Source organism: Heptranchias perlo, chromosome 4 (assembly GCF_035084215.1).
Source record: "Heptranchias perlo isolate sHepPer1 chromosome 4, sHepPer1.hap1, whole genome shotgun sequence".
Taxonomy (NCBI): domain Eukaryota; kingdom Metazoa; phylum Chordata; class Chondrichthyes; order Hexanchiformes; family Hexanchidae; genus Heptranchias; species Heptranchias perlo.
Genome location: NC_090328.1, coordinates 55,158,939 through 55,177,194, shown reverse-complemented (window position 1 = coordinate 55,177,194; position 18,256 = coordinate 55,158,939). Strand labels below are relative to the sequence as shown.

The 18,256-nt window shown below is 42.0% G+C and overlaps 1 protein-coding gene across 1 annotated transcript in view; it reads right to left on the bottom strand.

The window, feature by feature from the left end:
• Window positions 1-4,742: 4,742 nt before the first annotated feature.
• Window positions 4,743-18,256, bottom strand: part of camk4 (calcium/calmodulin-dependent protein kinase IV) — a 196,647-nt gene continuing 183,133 nt past the window's right edge. The window contains exons 10-11 of the mRNA XM_067982948.1: window positions 10,742-10,894; window positions 4,743-6,372 (exon numbers count right to left, since the gene is read on the bottom strand). Of these exons, the coding sequence (XP_067839049.1) occupies window positions 6,007-6,372; window positions 10,742-10,894 (519 nt within the window). The 3' untranslated portion in view covers window positions 4,743-6,006. The remainder of the gene's footprint in view (window positions 6,373-10,741; window positions 10,895-18,256) is intronic.

The window sequence follows — 18,256 nt, the reverse complement described above, 5'->3', positions numbered from 1 at the left end:
GCCATAGGCAGTGCCGTCCAGTCCCTGCTCGAGCTGTGGCCTTCCTGCTGGTTAGCGCTATGTTTTACTGTGCAAGTTCAACACGTGGCAAGTGAAGTGCTGGGGCATTCGAAAATCGAAAACAGGTCCTGCGCATCTAATTTGATTCAATTATTCTGGGCTTTAAATGTTTCCGATGTGTGCTCCTGCCACTAGGGCAACTATCTTATCCAATATGGCGGGCGGCGCACTTCTGGCCGTAAATATGTATGTGCTTCATACCGCCATATTGGGAAGTTAGTAGGTTCGTTAGTGCCCAAAAAATGGGCACTGCACGGCCGAATTTCTAGGCCCTAAGGTTCAACACTTGAATGTTTCATAAGTTATTAATTAGCTTTTTGTATTTTAAATATTTGTAAGTAATTCTAAAGTAATATGATTTGATTATAAAAAATTAGCATTTCTATAATTTATAGTATCTGTAGTGAATACACATTGCCTTCTGCATAGGTAGCACGTCGGCAACAGCATAAAATACAAATTTTTTTTAGAATTTTAACATCCTCACAATCTAGTTGGCTAGTCAAGAAATAACCCATAGCAACATTGCTCTATTTCTTTGGAAGAAGAATCTAGTAGGACCAATTCTATCTTGTAAAAGCATACCTGAAGTCAGTCAGTTCCAAAAAGTCATTTGTGGCTACTATGGATATTGCCAATCCCAGGATGTTTATGGGAAGTAATAATAAGGGCCTAAAACATGGGGTGCAGGAGGAGAAGAAATGTATTTTTAAAAGGTGTCCATTTGGTGCATTATACTTGTGTTTCAAGAAGCATTTTTTAATTTGTTCATGGGATGTGGGCATCACTGGCAAGGCCATTCCTAATTGCCCTTGAGAAGGTAGTGATGATCTGCCTTCTTGAACCGCTGCAGTCCGTGTGGTGAAGGTTCTCCCACAGTGCTGTTAGGAAGGGAGTTCCAGGATTTTGACCCAGCAACGATGAAGGAACGGTGATATATTTCCAAGTTGGGATGGTGTGTGACTTGGAGGGGAACGTGCAGGTGGTGTTGTTCCCATGTGCCTGCTGCCCTTGTCCTTCTGGGTGGTAGAGGTCGCAGGTTCTTCTGCTGTCGAAGAAGCCTTGGCGAATTGCTGCAGTGCATCCTGTGGATGGTACTCATTGTAGACACGGTGCGCCAGTGGTGAAGGGAGTGAATGTTTAGGGTGATGGATGGGATGCCAATCAAGCGGGCTGCTTTGACCTGGATGTTATCGAGCTTCTTGAGTGTTGTTAGAGCTGCACTCATCCAGGCAAGTAGAGAGTATTCCATCACACTCCTGACTTGTGCCTTGTAGATGGTGGCAAGGCTTTGGGGAGTCAGGAGGTGAGTCACCCGCCGCAGAATACCCAGCCTCTGACCTACTCTTGTAGCCGCAGTATTTAAGTGGCTGATCCAGTTAAGTTTCTGGTCAATGGTGACCCCCAGGTTGTTGATGGTGGGGGATTCGGCGATGGTAATGCTGTTGAATGTCAAGGGGAGGTGGTTAGACTCTCTCTTGTTGGAGATGGTCATTGCCTGGCATTTAACTTTAGATCCTAGTATTATCCTCATAAGATTTTTTGTTTCATAATTTATAAACATAATTTAATAGGACAAAGTCAGCATGGCTTTACGAAGGGGAAGTCATGTCTGACAAATTTCCTTGAGTTCTTTGAGGACATAACGTACAGGGTGGATAAAGGGGAACCAGTGGATGTAGTGTATTCAGACTTCCAGAAGGCATTCGACAAGGTGCCACATAAAAGATTATTGCTCAAGATAAAGAATCACTGGATTGGGGGTAATATTCTGGCATGGGTGGAGGATTGGTTATCTAACAGGAAGCAGAGAGTTGGGATAAATGGTTCATTCTCAGACTGGCAACCAGTAGCCAGTGGTGTTCCGCAGGGGTCGGTGCTGGGTCCCCAACTCTTTACAATCTACATTAACGATTTGGAGGAGGGGACCGAGTGTAACATATCAAAGTTTGCAGATGATACAAAGATGGGAGGGAAAGTGGAGAGTGAGGACGACATAAAATGCCGACAGGGGGATATAGACAGGCTGGGTGAGTGGGCAGAGATTTGGCAGATGCAATACACTATTGGAAAATGTAAGGTTATGCATTTTGGCAGGAAACATCAGAGAGCAAGTTATTATCTTAATGGCGTGAAACTGGAAAGTACTGCAGTACAAAGGGATCTGGGGGTCCTAGTGCAAGAAAATCAAAAAGTTAGTATGCAGGTGCAGCAGGTGATCAAGAAGGCCAATGGAATGTTGGCTTTTATTGCTCGGGGGATAGAATATAAAAACAGGGAGGTATTGCTGCAGTTATATAAGGTATTGGTGAGACCGCACCTGGAATACTGCATCCAGTTTTGGTGTCCATACTTAAGAAAAGACATACTTGCTCTCGAGGCAGTACAAAGAAGGTTCACTCGGTTAATCCCGGGGATGAGGGGGCGGACATATGAGGAGAGGTTGAGTAGATTGGGACTCTACTCATTGGAGTTCAGAAGAATGAGAGGCGATCTTATTGAAACATATAAGATTGTGAAGGGGCTTGATCGGGTGGATGCGGTAAGGATGTTCCCAAGGATGGGTGAAACTAGAACTAGGGGGCATAATCTTAGAATAAGAGGCTGCTCTTTCAAAACTGAGATGAGGAGAAACTTCTTCACTCAGAGGGTGGTAGGTCTGTGGAATTTTCTGCCCCAGGAAGCTGTGGAAGCTGCATCATTAAATAAATTTAAAACAGAAATAGACAGTTTCCTCGAAGTAAAGGGAATTAGGGGTTATGGGGAGCGGGCAGGAAATTGGACATGAATTTAGATTTGAGGTTAGGACCAGATCAGCCATGATCTTATTGAATGGCGGAGCAGGCTCGAGGGGCCGATTGGCCTACTCCTGCTCCTATTTCTTATGTTCATATGTTCTTATAATTCATATTTTCTATGCATAGCCCAGAAATGTTATTAACTGGTGATCAATTAATGCGCATGGCATTTTTTTACCCTTTTATTTCATCAAATGAAGAGACTGATTTGAGAAGTTCCAATATACTGTTATTAAAAAAATCATTCTATGTGACTGATTTATTTGTACGGTTCAATTTAATTAAATATATAATGTACACTGAAACCTTTATAAATGGACACTCCTAAAAAAACGGACACTTATCGAGAGACCCAAATAACATACATAGTGAAATATACATGAGGCACTCTGAAACCACGGACACTCGTAAATTACAAACTACGGATAGCCTTCAATGCACCAAGCCCTTTTACAACTTAAAACATGGGACACAGTCAGCGCAAGATGGCAGCGGCTTTTGTGAAACAGCTTTTGTAGAATGGGGAGCTCTTTACCCAGCATCGATAGCGGCAGAGAATCCGCTCCATCTCTGGGATTGAATGCTTGTACAGTTGCCGTTTCACAAAACCCGCTGCTGCCTCGTGCTGATCTGCATGCACTGACCTCACCAGCCTCCCGAATTAAGGAAGGTGCATACGAACAGTGAGAGGGGCCATCCTTTCAGCAGCTGCCGATACAGCCTCTTCCCGACCCTGCCATCGTCTTCTTTCCCTTCGTTTCTGATGGAGGATCTGCTTCTTTGAGGTGCTTTGGCTATGGGGAGTGAAGGTGATGGATGTCCCTGGTCACTCTGTTTCTCTGCTGCTCTATAGAGTGATGAACAGGCCTGTGAGTCCCAGCTATCAGTCAATCTTCCTGCAGACTTACTGCTCAACCAGAAAACTGCAGTTTCACTCCTAAACGTGACTTGTGTTTTCCCTCCCAAATGTTCTCAATCCGTTCTAAGACTTGCCTTTGGAAGCTTCAATACACCGACCGACACAACCTGGCATCACGTTTTCCCCCTTTATTTGTCCTGTGAGTGCCCTACTGCTGGTAAGTAGAACTGAGAAACGCAGTTCATAACGGAAGTTATACTCTGCTCCAAGTGAGAGCAGTTTGAAATGAAATCAGAATTTAGACTGGAGAACTGTTAAGTGAACAGAACTGAACTCTGGCGTGTGGGGGGATTCTTAGCATTGTTGCTGCTGATTCGGTGCTAATCATAATCTCAGCTGGTTCTTCAAGATTGTTGAGAACATTTTTTTTTGTACATACGACCATTTTGAAAATAAGGACACCTGCAAAAAAAGGACGGCTGATGCCAGTCCCTAAGGTGTCTGTAATTTACAGGTTTCATTGTACTTACCAAATATTCTATCCAATATTGTTTAGAAAAAAATTGTGGGAGTTGGGAGCAATACTGTTAGTGTGACAGTTCTGGAGCAAAATGGTCTTGAAATGTAATTGAAACTTCTATAGTTCCAAAGTATGGAGCATCAATGTAAGAAACTTACAACTTTTTTTTCTGAAAAGATGGAATAAAGTGCAACAAAACGTTTAGTCTTTCGGTATGCTCAGCTTCTTGCTTTGTCGCAATTTTCTAATGGCAACTTTAGCTGAAGTACTTATGAATTTTTCAACTTTTTCCAAAGAATGAAAGATATCCAGTGGTTCAACTTTTGAAAAATATGATGCTTTTATCCCCTTTACATCTGGAATTTCTTGGATGCTATTCTCCTGCAATAAGAACGCTTTTGCTATGTCATTTTATACAAAACTGTGACTTAAAAATACATTATGCAATGTCACAAAGTCTTTGACTTGAAAGAGAGATAGATTTCCCAAGCTGATGCAATAAAATAAACATATGCCATATTACCAGCCAGTATATTTAATTATTAATAGAGCACCTGAATGTAACATTCTGATCACCAGTATGAATACAAATAAACTCAATGATTGGGATTGGGTAGCAAAAGCAATCTTTGATTAGCTTAACTGCATTTATTATATTAATGTCAGCATGCCAGTACTTGTTAAACCTGTTCCATAACATTGTTCTGTATAACATACACTGGATTATTCCATTACAAATACTGAAAAAGATACTCTAGAAATTTAACATGCAGAAGAGCATTCATGACATATTTCCAGTTTGAAACAGTATGTTGCATTTTAAATTTCATCAACATTAATGATTCTGACAAAGTGAAAGAGAGCAAATACATCAGCAAATGTTATATATCTGAAAACACTTAAAGATTATCAACAATTTATATTGAGGCAAAAGCCCCTAAATAAATATGCATGTTTTTTCAAAGTAAATATAAAAATGCATTACACACATCACTGTGTTTGCTGTGTAGACTATTGCAAATGATCTATGCTATTTTATTACAATTTAATTTAATTTGAACTGGTATGAAAAGTAATGAAAAAGCCAATTTGGCCATATCAACACTTTTGTCTTTTTGATGGCTAAATTACTAAGCCACTGAATACTTATTGAATCTGTTTCTTTACACCTTTTACCGCATGTTTTTATGGAATGATTTAAGACATGAAGTGATGCATTGCAGCTCTTAAGATAAACAGAGTAAACTGCTTGAACTGCCCCAAAGTCTCCTCTTTAAATAACTACGAATGAGAAAAGCTATGGTGCAAAACCATTAAAAAAGTGTGTGCGCTTTTAAATCTTATTAATAACAAAAATAAGTATAGAATACACCACAGAAGAAACTAGTTTGAAGAACATTGTACTGATTTACTTCAACACAACTTTATATGTAAAACATAAAATAGACATAAATTCAGCTGAAAACCTTCAAGCTGACAATAAACTGAAATTCTGCTGGAAGCTTACGCAATATAGCGAGCGCACGCTTTTAAACTTTAAATAACATTCTGAATTATGCAAGCCATTCAGGCTCCTGTTGCTGTTTTAATGAAGCAGCTGCATGCAAGAAAATACAGTGGAGCTTTCATCATTACCTGCACATCAGTTAACAGCCATTATTAAACCAACGTGAAAACTAAGCTGTAGCATTGGCTTCTCACGTGCAGCATACATTTTAAAGGACAGATGCAGTAAAGATAGGTGTCAGACCAGTATTCATAAAGATGGCCTATACCCCTAGTTCCTCTAGCTTCTCTTGCTGTATATGATACAATTCCTGTGAAGGACTGCGCATACATTCCTGTTCCTGTGCATCACTTTCGCCTTCATACCTCTTGGTACATTCTTCTTCAGCATGTTCCTGTGACATTTCCTTTGCTTGTGATGTACTGAAATCACCTTCGATGACATCGCCTTTGATTATTTGAAGCAAATCACCTTCTAATTCTTTTTGTAAATCTTGATCGTTTTCATTTTTTATTGTTTCATTCTGCTGGAAAGATGAGCCATTGGGTTCAGTGCTGGTATTTTGAATGCTGGTGTGGCTACTTGCACTTCCAAGACGACTGGATGCCACTACAGCTTTTACTGCAGCCTGTTGAGAAAAAAACATCATTCCTATTGAGTTACTGTAAGGCAGCATATTGACTATGCTGACATAAAAATACTAGAATGTTATTCCACAAGTATTAACACAAAAATGTGAAATATCAGGGAAACCGATTCTGTTGACATTTGCTGCCTGAGTAGTAAAAGGGACTCATTCCCACTTCCTTGTATTGTTGAAAAAACTGAACTGCAAACTTCTACTAACTTAAAACTTAGTATAACTTGCTGTCAAATTGTCTTTTTAACTAAATAGCTGAACCGCATAGCACAATAGCAATGAATGTAGGAAATTACTGAGTGATGTTATCATACAAATGCTTAACATGATCATATCAAATTCCCCTCACTATTTTAACAGATACATTAATTCATTTAAAATAAAAATGAATTTCCCATAATTGAGAGAGGATTATGATATGAGCACATTAGGTATTCATATGACAACAATAACGTTTGGGTTTCTATGTGTTTGACAACAAATTTCCTGTGTGACTTACTTAACAACTCAACCACAGATCTCAGAATTTATTCAACAGATGGAAGCCATTTAACAGCAGCCTGCAGTTTGGGGGCAGAATATCCAGCACTGCTGCAGGGATCTGAAGGCCTCCAGCAGTTTACAAAGGAAGGCATTTTTCTGGGGTTTCCGCAGCTCCTCTGCTAAAGTTACAGCAGACGAGCGGGAGATCCTCTGGAGAAATTCACTCCCTAGTAGTCCAGTAGCTTTTTTAAATAGCTTAGTCACATTGTCTGGTTTTTGAAAGTGCTATATCTACAACCACGTCCAAGCCTTTTTTCAATCCTCACGGCCTGAAATTCTGGGTCCCTGCCCTGCTAGTGGTAGTGTGGCAGAGCGGGACTGCCAGATGCCAACTTGATAGTATGTTGACTCCATCCAAAATTTCAGGGACAGGGTCACTTCTAGAGTCAGGACAGGTATTCCGACAGGTGGACACCAACAACCAAAGATAAAAGGAAACCATTTTTTAAAATGTTCTTAAGGCATCTTTTCAAAGGAATTGATTACCTTTGTTTGGGGAGTCTTAGGGCCATTCTATTGCCCAGTACAGGACTTACACAAGCTCTGAGTCTGGGAATGCCACTAGGCACGGCCCCAAAGTCTCACCTAGATGAAAGGGGAGTGGGAGGACGACTTGCCCACCTCCACCTACCACCGATCGTAATTTTGGATTGAGTGTAAATGGAGAAGAAACATGACAGATTTAAGATCCATCCTAAATACACCCCTCCCCCCTGCCCATTGACTATCCACATGCTTTGTGCCCTACCACCCCGGCCCAGGAATTTCGAGCCCTCACTGAGTTAATTCAATTCCATTCATTGTATACTTACGTTCCACATTCTGTCATATTATACATTTAACAATATTAAGTATTACTAGCAATGCATCTGGTCAATCGCATAACTGATTCAAATCCTTTGGGTTCTTTTGCTGCATTCTCAGTCACCAAATTTCCATTGGCCTTCTGGCACACTCCTGCCACTAAGTCCAATGGGAGTGTGGCAGGACCCAGATACACCGGGTGGTGATCCTGTCGTTTTTTTGTATGTTCTGCTAGGCCAGTGGTGCTGGTAGCGTGGCAGGTGACTAGTTAGCACTTCATTTCCCATTCTATCCTTCTGCCGGGCATTTGAGATGCACCCTTAATGGATTGGCACCCGTCATTGATATTCTAATGAGGTAATCTCCCTCTAACCCTGGAAAGTCCAGCAGGATCCATAACTGAGGTTCTCAGCAAGTCAATCCCAGCACTTACATCAGCATCAAAGGTCTGCAGATTTTTGGGCCCTCTACTGCTTTCCTTATTTACGTGTTGCACTCTCTCTTCGGCGCTAGAAGATCATGGGTTTAAGCCCCACTCCACAGACTTAAGCACATGATCTAGGCTGACACTTCAGTGTAATACTGAGGAAGTGCTCCACTGATGGAGGTGCCATCTTTTGGATGAGACGTTAAGCTGAGGCCCCAGTCTGACTACATCACTCATGAGAACTCTCCGTTTCTTGTTTTTAACCAGTTACCTATCCCACGTTCCATTTGGATTCTTGAGTTTTATAGTTTAATTATAAGTCTTTCATGTGGAACTTCATCAATTAGTTTCTGACAGTTGAAATAAACTCATTACAGCCTTGGTCCAAACATGAACACAAGCACTGAATTCCAGAGGTGAGGTGAGAGTGACTGCCTTTGACATCAAGGCAGCAATTGACCGATGCACCAAAGAGCTCTAATAGAACTGAAGTCAATAGGTGAAAACTCTCCAGTGGCTGGAGTCATATCTGGTACAAAGGAAGATGGTTGTGGTCGTTGTTGGCCAATCAACTCAGCGCCAGGACATCGCTGCAGGAGTTCCTTAAGGCAGTGGCTAGGCCCAACCATCTTCAGCTGCTTCATCAATGACCTTCCCTCCATCATAAGCTCAGAAATGGGGATGTTTGCTGATGATTGCACAGTGTGCAGCTCCATTCGCAACCCCTCAGATAATGAAGCAGTCCGTGCCCGCATGCAGCAAGACCTGGACAACATCCAGGCTTGGGCTGATAAGTGGCAAGTAACATTCGGGCCAGACAAGTGCCAGGCAATGACCATCTCCAGCAAAAGAAAGCATAACCACCTCCCCTTGACATTCAATGGCATTGCCATCACCGAGTCCCCCACCATCAACATGCTAGGGGTTAACATTGATCAGAAATTGAACTGGTGCAAGTCAGACGCTGGTATTCTGCGGCATGGCTCCACTCCTTCCACCATCGGCATATCGTAGCTGCAGTGTGTACCATCTACAGGATGCACTGCAGCAGTTCACCAAGGCTTCTTCGGCAACACATCCCAAACCCGCGACATCCATCACCAAGGGGACAAGCGCAGCAGGTACATAGGAATGGGCAATAAATGCCAGCCTTGCCAGTGATGCCCACATCCCAAGAATTAATTTTTAAAAATAAACTGCCAGTTTACAAGGACCATCTACTTTATCTTAACACCCTCAAAGAAGTCAAAATCCCTCCGTCTGTTCCTCTATTACTCGCTTCCTCATCACCCTCCATTAGTTCCCCATCACCAATGTGTTGAATTCAAAATCCTTGTCCTCATTTAGGTATTCACCATGTTCTTGTTCGCTCTATCTCCTCCAGTCCTACATGCCAGCACCGACTCTCCACTCTTCCAACCCTCATCGCCTTTGCAATGAACTGCCCCCCATCCCCCTCTTCACCTTGATCGCAGGGCTTTCAGTTGTCTTTGCGCACTAGAATTCTCTCTAAACTCATCTGACTACCTCGCTCCTCAACTTGAAAAACCTCCTCTGGGGGCCTTACTATTTCTGTGTTGCTGCACTGTATAACTTGCATAATTGTAGAAACCTCTATTTTTTTCTGTAGCTTGCATTCTGCAGCTGCAGTCTTGGCCATTACTGCTGTTGTTCAAGAAGCAGGGAGAGCAGGATAGGAGAATGAGAATCACTTTTGCATTGCATGACCTGGGTGCAGAAGATGACTTCATTCAGGGACATGGGTGTTGATTATAACTCCCAGGCAGGAACGCTGCAAAGTGAGTGGCATTCCTGTCCAGGAACAGCAGCAGGCAGGCGCAGACGATTTTAATAGCTGGGCTTCATTAGCATGCCGCTTGGTGACTTCCCGCCCAAAAAGGTTGGGAAATCGTCAGGAAGCAGCTACTCAGCCATTAATATTGGGAGGCGGGAGGCTGCCACCGGGAACCCAGGGCAACGGTTCCCAGCATAAGGCAAGTGCTCTGGGAGGAGAGTCCCGGTCGGTGAAGAGGGAAGCACGGGGCACTGGAGGCCCAAGGTTTCCTTGTGGGGCCCAGAGGTGCACTCCTGCTCCTCCTGACCCACAAGGAAACTTGTAAAGGAAATGTAAAACTTAACTTACTCTTCTGGCCCTGGCTGCTGTTGCCGGCAGGTTATGCCTGGCGATGAAGGAACCACTGCTCCGCCACTTGGGCCTTAGGTTATAATAGCAGGTCAGGCGCTGATGATGTCATCGGAGCCCGATCTGCATATTTGAAAAGGACCCTGCCCGCTTGATTATTTTCCATGATGTTAAGAACTATGTGGAATTTGAAAATACACCGAACAGTGACTGCAAAAATAAACCAAAATTTTAACAATATTAAAGGTTTTCTACATCTTTTGACACTAGAACCCTGGACAAGCATCTATGAATCATGAATAACATTGATATCTATAATTTAAGATTTATGAAAAATTATGTTATTTGAAGTTATCACCCATTAAAAGCAAAGTCTATAGTTTATAAATACACAATTAAAAGTCCCTAAATTTCATCTTAAATGGTTTATTAAATCTTACTTTTAGTTTGCGGCGGGCATTGAATTCCTTAAGTTTCTTTTGTGCATTATCCATGTGTGTGAAATTTGCAGCTTTGCCTGTTACCCAGGGGTGTTCTAGGGCCTGATAGGTAGTTAGACGTTTCTCAGGATCCAAAAGAATCAACCTTCTAACCTGAAAAAAAATCATATAGAACAAAAAACTTATTCAATACCTATCATTCATGTTTTGTAATTGATAGCCAGAATATCCTTTCAGTACTTCAAACCCACACTTCACATAAAGTCTTCTTATGAAGTAAGTTATTTAATAGAGTTAGACACTGATAAGTTACAGCAAGGATGGAGGTTCTGGTCATACACTACATTAGTCATTCTCAGGGGAGTAACTTAGTATTAAACTGGACTTTCACATAGTTAATTATTTTCAGACAGTCTTCATGAAGATCTTGATTCCTTAATTATCTTTTTTTTTAATTTGAAAAGCTTAGATGAAAGGCCCATCCAAATTGTGCAGACACCACCAGGTTGAAAAGGGTGTGAGAGAAGATGAGGTAAATCAGAAAGTAATGATTAGATGATGTCTAGCCTATCTTTTAACAACTTGCAGATTGCAGGAGGAAAGAAAGACTGAGGGAGGTAAGACATTTTGAGGCCCTGAGAAATAACGTGTTAGAATAGAACAGAAAAGAACTGATTTCAACACAATGAGGATGTAGAGAGGAGGAAAGCCATGTAGAATTCAAAATTTGTTATGGCTGTTAACAAATCTTGACTATGCAATTCTACGTGGCCGTTTGCATTTATATAGTAAGGTAATTTTCTGACTTTGTGCTTCTGACAGGGAGACGTGCCTGCTGGGGGCATAAAGCTGGAAAATTACTCCTGGTGTTAACAAATCATAGAAACTAGTCACCAAACTAATCAGTGGATTTTGTCTGCAGCAAACATATATTGTGCTCCAGATATTGGAAAATTCCAAAATTACCTGTCAGTTTAATGCCTGCTGACAAATGTCAACAGATGTTCAGATGATATAGAAAAATAATGTTCAAAAAATTGACAATATGTAAACATATGGAACATTGATTTTTCACATTTGTCATAGAGTCATCGAAATTTACGGCACAGGAGGCCATTCGGCCCATCGTGTCTGTGCCAGCCGAAAAAGAGCTGTCCAACCTAATCCCACTTTTCAGCTCTTGGTCCGTAGCCTTGTAGGTTATGGCACCTCAAGTGCACATCCAAGTACTTTTTAAATGCGATGAGGGTTTCTGCCTCTACCACCCTTTCAGGCAGTGAGATCCAGACTCCCACCACCCTCTGGGTGAAAAAATTTCTCCTCAACTCCCCTCTAATCCTTCTACCAATCACTTTAAATCTATGCCCCCTCGTTATTGACCTCTCTGCTAAGGGAAATAGGTCCTTCCTATCCACTTTATCTAGGCCCCTCTTAATTTTATACACCTCAATTAAATCTCCCCTCAGTCTCCTCTGTTCCAAAGAAAACAACCCCAGCCTATCCAATCTTTCCTCATAGCTAAAATTTTTCAGTCTTGGCAACATCCTCGTAAATCTCCTCTGTATCCTCTCTAGTGCAATCACATTTTTCCTGTAATGTGGTGACCAGAACTGTACACAGTACTTCAGCTGTGGCCTAACTAGTGTTTTAAATAGTTCTAACATAACTTCCCTGCTCTTATAGTCTATGCCTCGACTAATAAAGGAAAGTATCCTGTATGCCTTCTTAACCGCCTTATCTACTTGTCCTGCTACCTTCATGGATCTGTGGACATGCACTCCAAGGTCCCTCTGTTCCTCTATACTTCTCAGTATCCTACTATTTATAGTACACTACTTGTTTGCCCTCCCCAAATGCATTACCTCACACTTCTCCAGATTGAATTCCATTTGCCACTTCTCTGCCCACCTGACCAGTCCTGCAGTCTACAGCTTTCCTCCTCACTATCAACCACACGGTAAATTTTTGTATCATCTGCAAACTTCTTAATCATGCCCCCTACATTTAAGTCTAAATCATTGATATATACCACAAAAAGCAAGGGGCCTAGTACTGAGCCCTGCGGAACCCCACTGGAAACAGTCTTCCAGTCACAAAAACACTTGTTAACCATTACCCTTTGCTTCCTGCCACTGAGCCAATTTTGGATCTAACTTGCCATTTTCCCTTGGATCCAATGGGCTTTTACTTTTCTGACCTGTCTGCCATGTGGGACCTTGTCAAAAGCCTGGCTAAAATCCATGTAGACTACATCAAACATCCTACCCTCATCAATCCTCCTTGTTACCTCCTCAAAAATTCAATCAATTGTCAATTATGCATCAATGAAACAACCAGCTAGTATATTAAAAAAGGAGCACTGAATGTGAAGTAACTACTGCATTTGTAATAATACAACACTTCAGATAATCACTGTTACTCTGCATTTTCCATATATCATTCAATGTCATAGAACATTGTACAATAACTAAAAACAACAATTATATCAAATACTGAGGAGTGGCTTTCACTTGAGTGTCAGGTGAATACTGAATAGTAGACCAGAAAGACCTGGGTTCAAACCCAAGCAAAAAAAGGACCGGATGCAATACTGATAAAAATTATCCTTTATTTAACAAAAATAAACAAATTATATTGCAATTTTTTCATGGTTAAAATTAATAGCTAACTTGACTACTAGTTTACAGGTGCTGCAACAAGACAACAGTGCACACTTGTATAATTCTTTTAAGGGAGGATATACGCGCCTTGGAGAGGTTGCAATGAAGATTCACCATCTTAATTCCTGGGATGAGAGGGTTGTCCTATGAGGAGAGATTGAGTAGAATGGGTGTATATTCTCTGGAGCTTAGATGAATGAAAGGAGATCTCATTGAAACATATAAAATTCTTAGACAGCTTGACAGGATAGATGCTGAGAAGCTGTTTCCCCTGGCTGGAGAATCTAGAACTAGAGGTCGTAGTCTCAAGATAAGGGGTCGGCCATTTAGGACCGAGATGAGGAAAAATTTCTTCACTCAGGGGAATTCTCTACCCCAGAGGGCTGTGGATGCTCAGTCGTTGAGTATATTCAAGACTATGATCGATGGATATTTGGATACTAAGGGAATCAAGGGATATGGGGATAGGGCGGGAAAGTGGAGTTGAGGTAGACGATCAGCCATGATCTTATTGAATGGCGGAGCAGGCTCGAGGGGATCTATGGCCTACTCCTGCTCCTATTTCTTATCTTCTTAATGTAGTGAAACAGTTTAAGGTGCTTCACCAGAGGGGGAGAAATTCAGACACTAAGCAGGAATTGGGAGAAGAGTAAAGGGAGATGACAGAAGGTTAAATAGGTAGGTTTTGAGTAAACTTTTAAAGATGAGGAGAGATGTACCCAAGGATTAAGGAAAAGAATTTCAAAGAGCATGGTGCACGGTAGTTGAAAGCTGTGCCACCGATAGTGGGCCAAGAGAAGGGGGCAAATCACTATAGTTTAGACTCAGAACAGTGGAGGGTGTGATCTAGGATGTAAGGATGTAAGAGGATGATGTAGGCGGAGTAAGGCCATGGAGAGATCTCTAGACAAAGTTGGGGATTTCAAAATCAACTTATGGTGGAGTGGGGAGCCAGTGGAAGTCAGTGAGGGTAGGACTGATAGCTGAGCAGGACTTTACAGGATAAAATGCTGATGACAATGTTCTGGATTAGTTGGAGTTTGTGTAGGATGATGTTCAAAAGGGTGATGAGAGCATTGAAGAAGTCAAGCCTGGTGTTGACAAAGGCTGATGAGGATTTCCATGGCTGTGGGGTGAGGCGAGGATAGAGGCAGACATTATTGTCAAGCTGGAAACAGGCTGTGTCAATGATGGATTTGATGTGGGGTTTGAAGCTCAGATCAGCTCAGAATCAAATAGACACTAAGGTTGCACACTGTTGGGGTTACCCTGAGTGAACAGCTAAGCAGAGAGGTGGAATCAAGGTGCAGAGTTTCTGACTAGAGCTAAACAGGATGGCTTTGTTCTTGCCAATGCTTGGCTGGAGGAAGTTCCAGCTCATCCACATCTTGAGTCGGACAGCATAGTAACAGTTGTGGATCTGAGGGTGGTGGCAGAGAAGCAAAGGTGGATGGAGTTGGCATACAAATAGAAGCTATCCAATGTTTACAAATAATGTCTCTGAGAGGCAGTATGTATATGAGGAATAGTAGGGGGCTCAAGATTGAACCATGGGGCACACTAGAAGTGACTATGCAGATATAAGAGGAGAAGCCATTACAGCTATGCTGGAACAGGTAGGAAACGAACCACAAATGGGTCGTGGCATTGAGGCGGACTATGGAGGAGAGGCAGTGGAGAAGGATACAGTAGTCAACCATATAAAAGGCTGCAGAGATGTTGAGGAGGGATAACATGTTGAAACCATAGTTGGAGGATATCTCTGGTGACTTTGCAAGGGCTATCTTGATGCTGTGGGCAGGATGGAAGCCAGACTGAAAGGATATGAAAGGAGTTATGGAACAGATGAGAACAAAGTTAGATGTAAAACTGACAGGACAGCATTTTTCTTATTGTGTCTGTTGGTGGGGTGAGTAGTTTGAGAGAAGAATTCCCATGACTAATGTGATCCTTCACGTGATTCTCAAGTGACCAAAGCTTTTATTGTGAGATGCCTTAATGGAGGATATTGGAATGATAGAATCACAGAATCTTACAGCACAGAAGGAGGCCATTTGACCCATTGTGCCTGTGCCGGCTCTTTGAAAGAGCTGTCCAATTTAGTCCCACACCCCAGCTTTTTCCTCATAGGGATGGGCAATAAATGCTGGCCTCGCCAGCGACGCCCACATCCCGTGAACGAATAAAAAAAAATTAGTCCTCTTCAAGTACGTGTCCAATTGCCTTTTGAAAGTTCCTAAGGAATCTGCTTCCATCACCCTTTCAGGTTGCGCGTTCCAGATCTTAACAACCCTCTGTATGAAAAAATTTCTCCTCATTTCCCCTCTACTTCTTTTGCCAATTATTTTAAATCTATGACCTCTGGTTACCAAAAAACTTGCCAGAGGAAACAGTTTCTCTCTACTTGCTCTATCAAAACCCTTCATTATTTTGAATACCTCTATTAGTTCCCACCTTAACCCTCTCTACTCTAAGGAGAACAACCCCAGCTTCTCCAATATGTCTACATAACTGAAGTCCCTCATCCTGGGTATCATTCTGGTAAACCTCCTCCGTACCCTCTCCAAGGCCTTGACATCCTTCTTAAAGTGTGATGCCCAGAATTTTACACCATAATCCAGCTAAGGCCTAACCAGTGATTTGTAAAGGTTTAGCATAACTTCCTTGTTTTTGTATTCAATGTCCCTATTTACAAAGCCAAGTATCCCGTACGTTTTCTTAACCGCCTTATCAACTTGCCCTGCCACCTTCAAAGATTTGTGAATATGCACCCCCAGGTCCCTCTGCTCATGCACCCCTCTCAAAATAGTACCATTTAGATTACATAGAATGTACAGCACAGAAACAGGCCATTCGGCCCAACAGGTCTATGCTGGCGTTTATGCACCGAGTGAGCCTCCTCCCTCCCTACTTCATCTAACCCTATCAGCATACCCTTCTATTCCTTTCTCCCTTATGTGTTTATGTAGCTTCCCCTTTGATGCATCTATGCTAGTTGCCTCAACTACTCCTTGTGGTAGCGAGTTCCACATTCTCACCACTCTCTGGATAAAGAAGTTTTTCCTGAATTCCCTACTGGATTTATTAGTGACTATCTTATATCTATGGCCCCTAGTTCCTTGCAAAATTAGAAAAGTATAAAACTTGTTCAAACAAAAAAAAGTCTCCAGAAATACCACTTAAAGGAAATCTCAAACTGGTTTTAATATTTCACCTTACATGGCGACCAGAAACAATCACCCCTATAGATGTGGTATTGAGCCACACAGACCCGAGATATCCCAGGCTTGATCTCCAGTATATAATATTCAGTGCTTTATTTTAATTGGGACATGTGTCCAGATGCTTGGAGCGTTTGGCTTTTAAATGGATAATTGATTCCCCATCATTTTATTTTTGCCCCCCTTCTGAATACGCAAATCTTGCTGGGAATGGCTGCGTTGGTGCTCGTCACCCATTTGTATCTCACCCAAATGGTCATTCTTCTTGTGCAGGCCTCATGACACTGAATATCAGCAGCTGATTTGACCATAGGGGGAATTATAGCCAGTCCAATCCTGTTCCCACCTAGGCATTCAGCACAGAAGGAGGCCATTCGGCCCATCGTAGATTATACTGCTTCTCCATGTTGTTCCTCCCAAAGTGCATCACTTTACACTTATCCGCATTAAATTGCATCTGCCATGTGTCTGCCCATTTCACCAGTCTGTCTATGTCCTCCTGAAGTCTACTACTATCGTCCTCAGTATTTACTATGTTGCCAAGTTTTGTATCATCCGCAAACTTTGAAATTGTACTCCCTATACCCAAGTCCAGGTCATTTATATATAACAAGAAAAGCAATGGTCCTAATACCAACCCCAGTGGGACCCCACTGCATACTTCTCTCCAGTCAGAAAAACATCCATACACCACTACCCTCTGCCTCCTATCCCTTAGCCAATTACGTACCCAAGTTACCACTGTCCCTTTAATCCCACGTGCTTCTATTTTACGAATAAGTCTGTTATGTGGTACTTTATCAAATGCCTTTTGAAAGTCCATATCATAGAATCATAGAAAGGTTACAGGACAGAAGGAGGCCATTCAGCCCATCGAGTTCGTGCCGGGTCTGTGCAAGAGCAATCCAGCTATCCCTGCCCTATCTCCGTAGCCCTGCAAATTTTTTTCCTTTCAAGTACTTCTCCAGTTCCCTTTTGAAAGCCATGATTGAATCTGCCTCCACCATCCCCTCTGGCAGTGCATTCCAGATCCTAACAACTCGCTGTGTAAAAAGGTTTTCCTCATGTCACCTTTGGTTCTTTTGCCAATCACCTTAAATCTATGTCCTCTGGTTCTTGCCAATGGGAACAGTTTCTCTCTATCAACTCTGTCTAGACCCTTCATAATTTTAAATACCTCTATCAAATCTATTTCTGCCGGCTGGGGAGTCTAGGATTAGGGGACATAGCCGAAAAATTAGAGCCAGGACTTTCAGGCCTGCCATTGCTCTTTTACTGTTTTCTTGGCCAATCTTTGTTTCCAGTCCACTTGTGCTAGATCCCTTCTCAAATCACTGAAATTGGCTGTCATCCAGTTGGTCATTTTCACCTTTGATTTTTCTTTGTCCCTTTCCTAATTATATTATGATCACTATTACCCAGATCTTCTCCCACTGAAACACATTCCACTTGCCCTACTTCATTCCCCAGAACTGCTTCCTTCCTCGTTGGGCTAGAAACATACTGATTAAGAAAGTTCTCCTGAACACATTTTAGAAATTCTTCACCCTCCTTGCCCTTTACACTATTTTTCTTCCAGTCTATATTAGGGTAATTGAAGTCCCCTACTATTACTGCTCCATTATTTTTACATT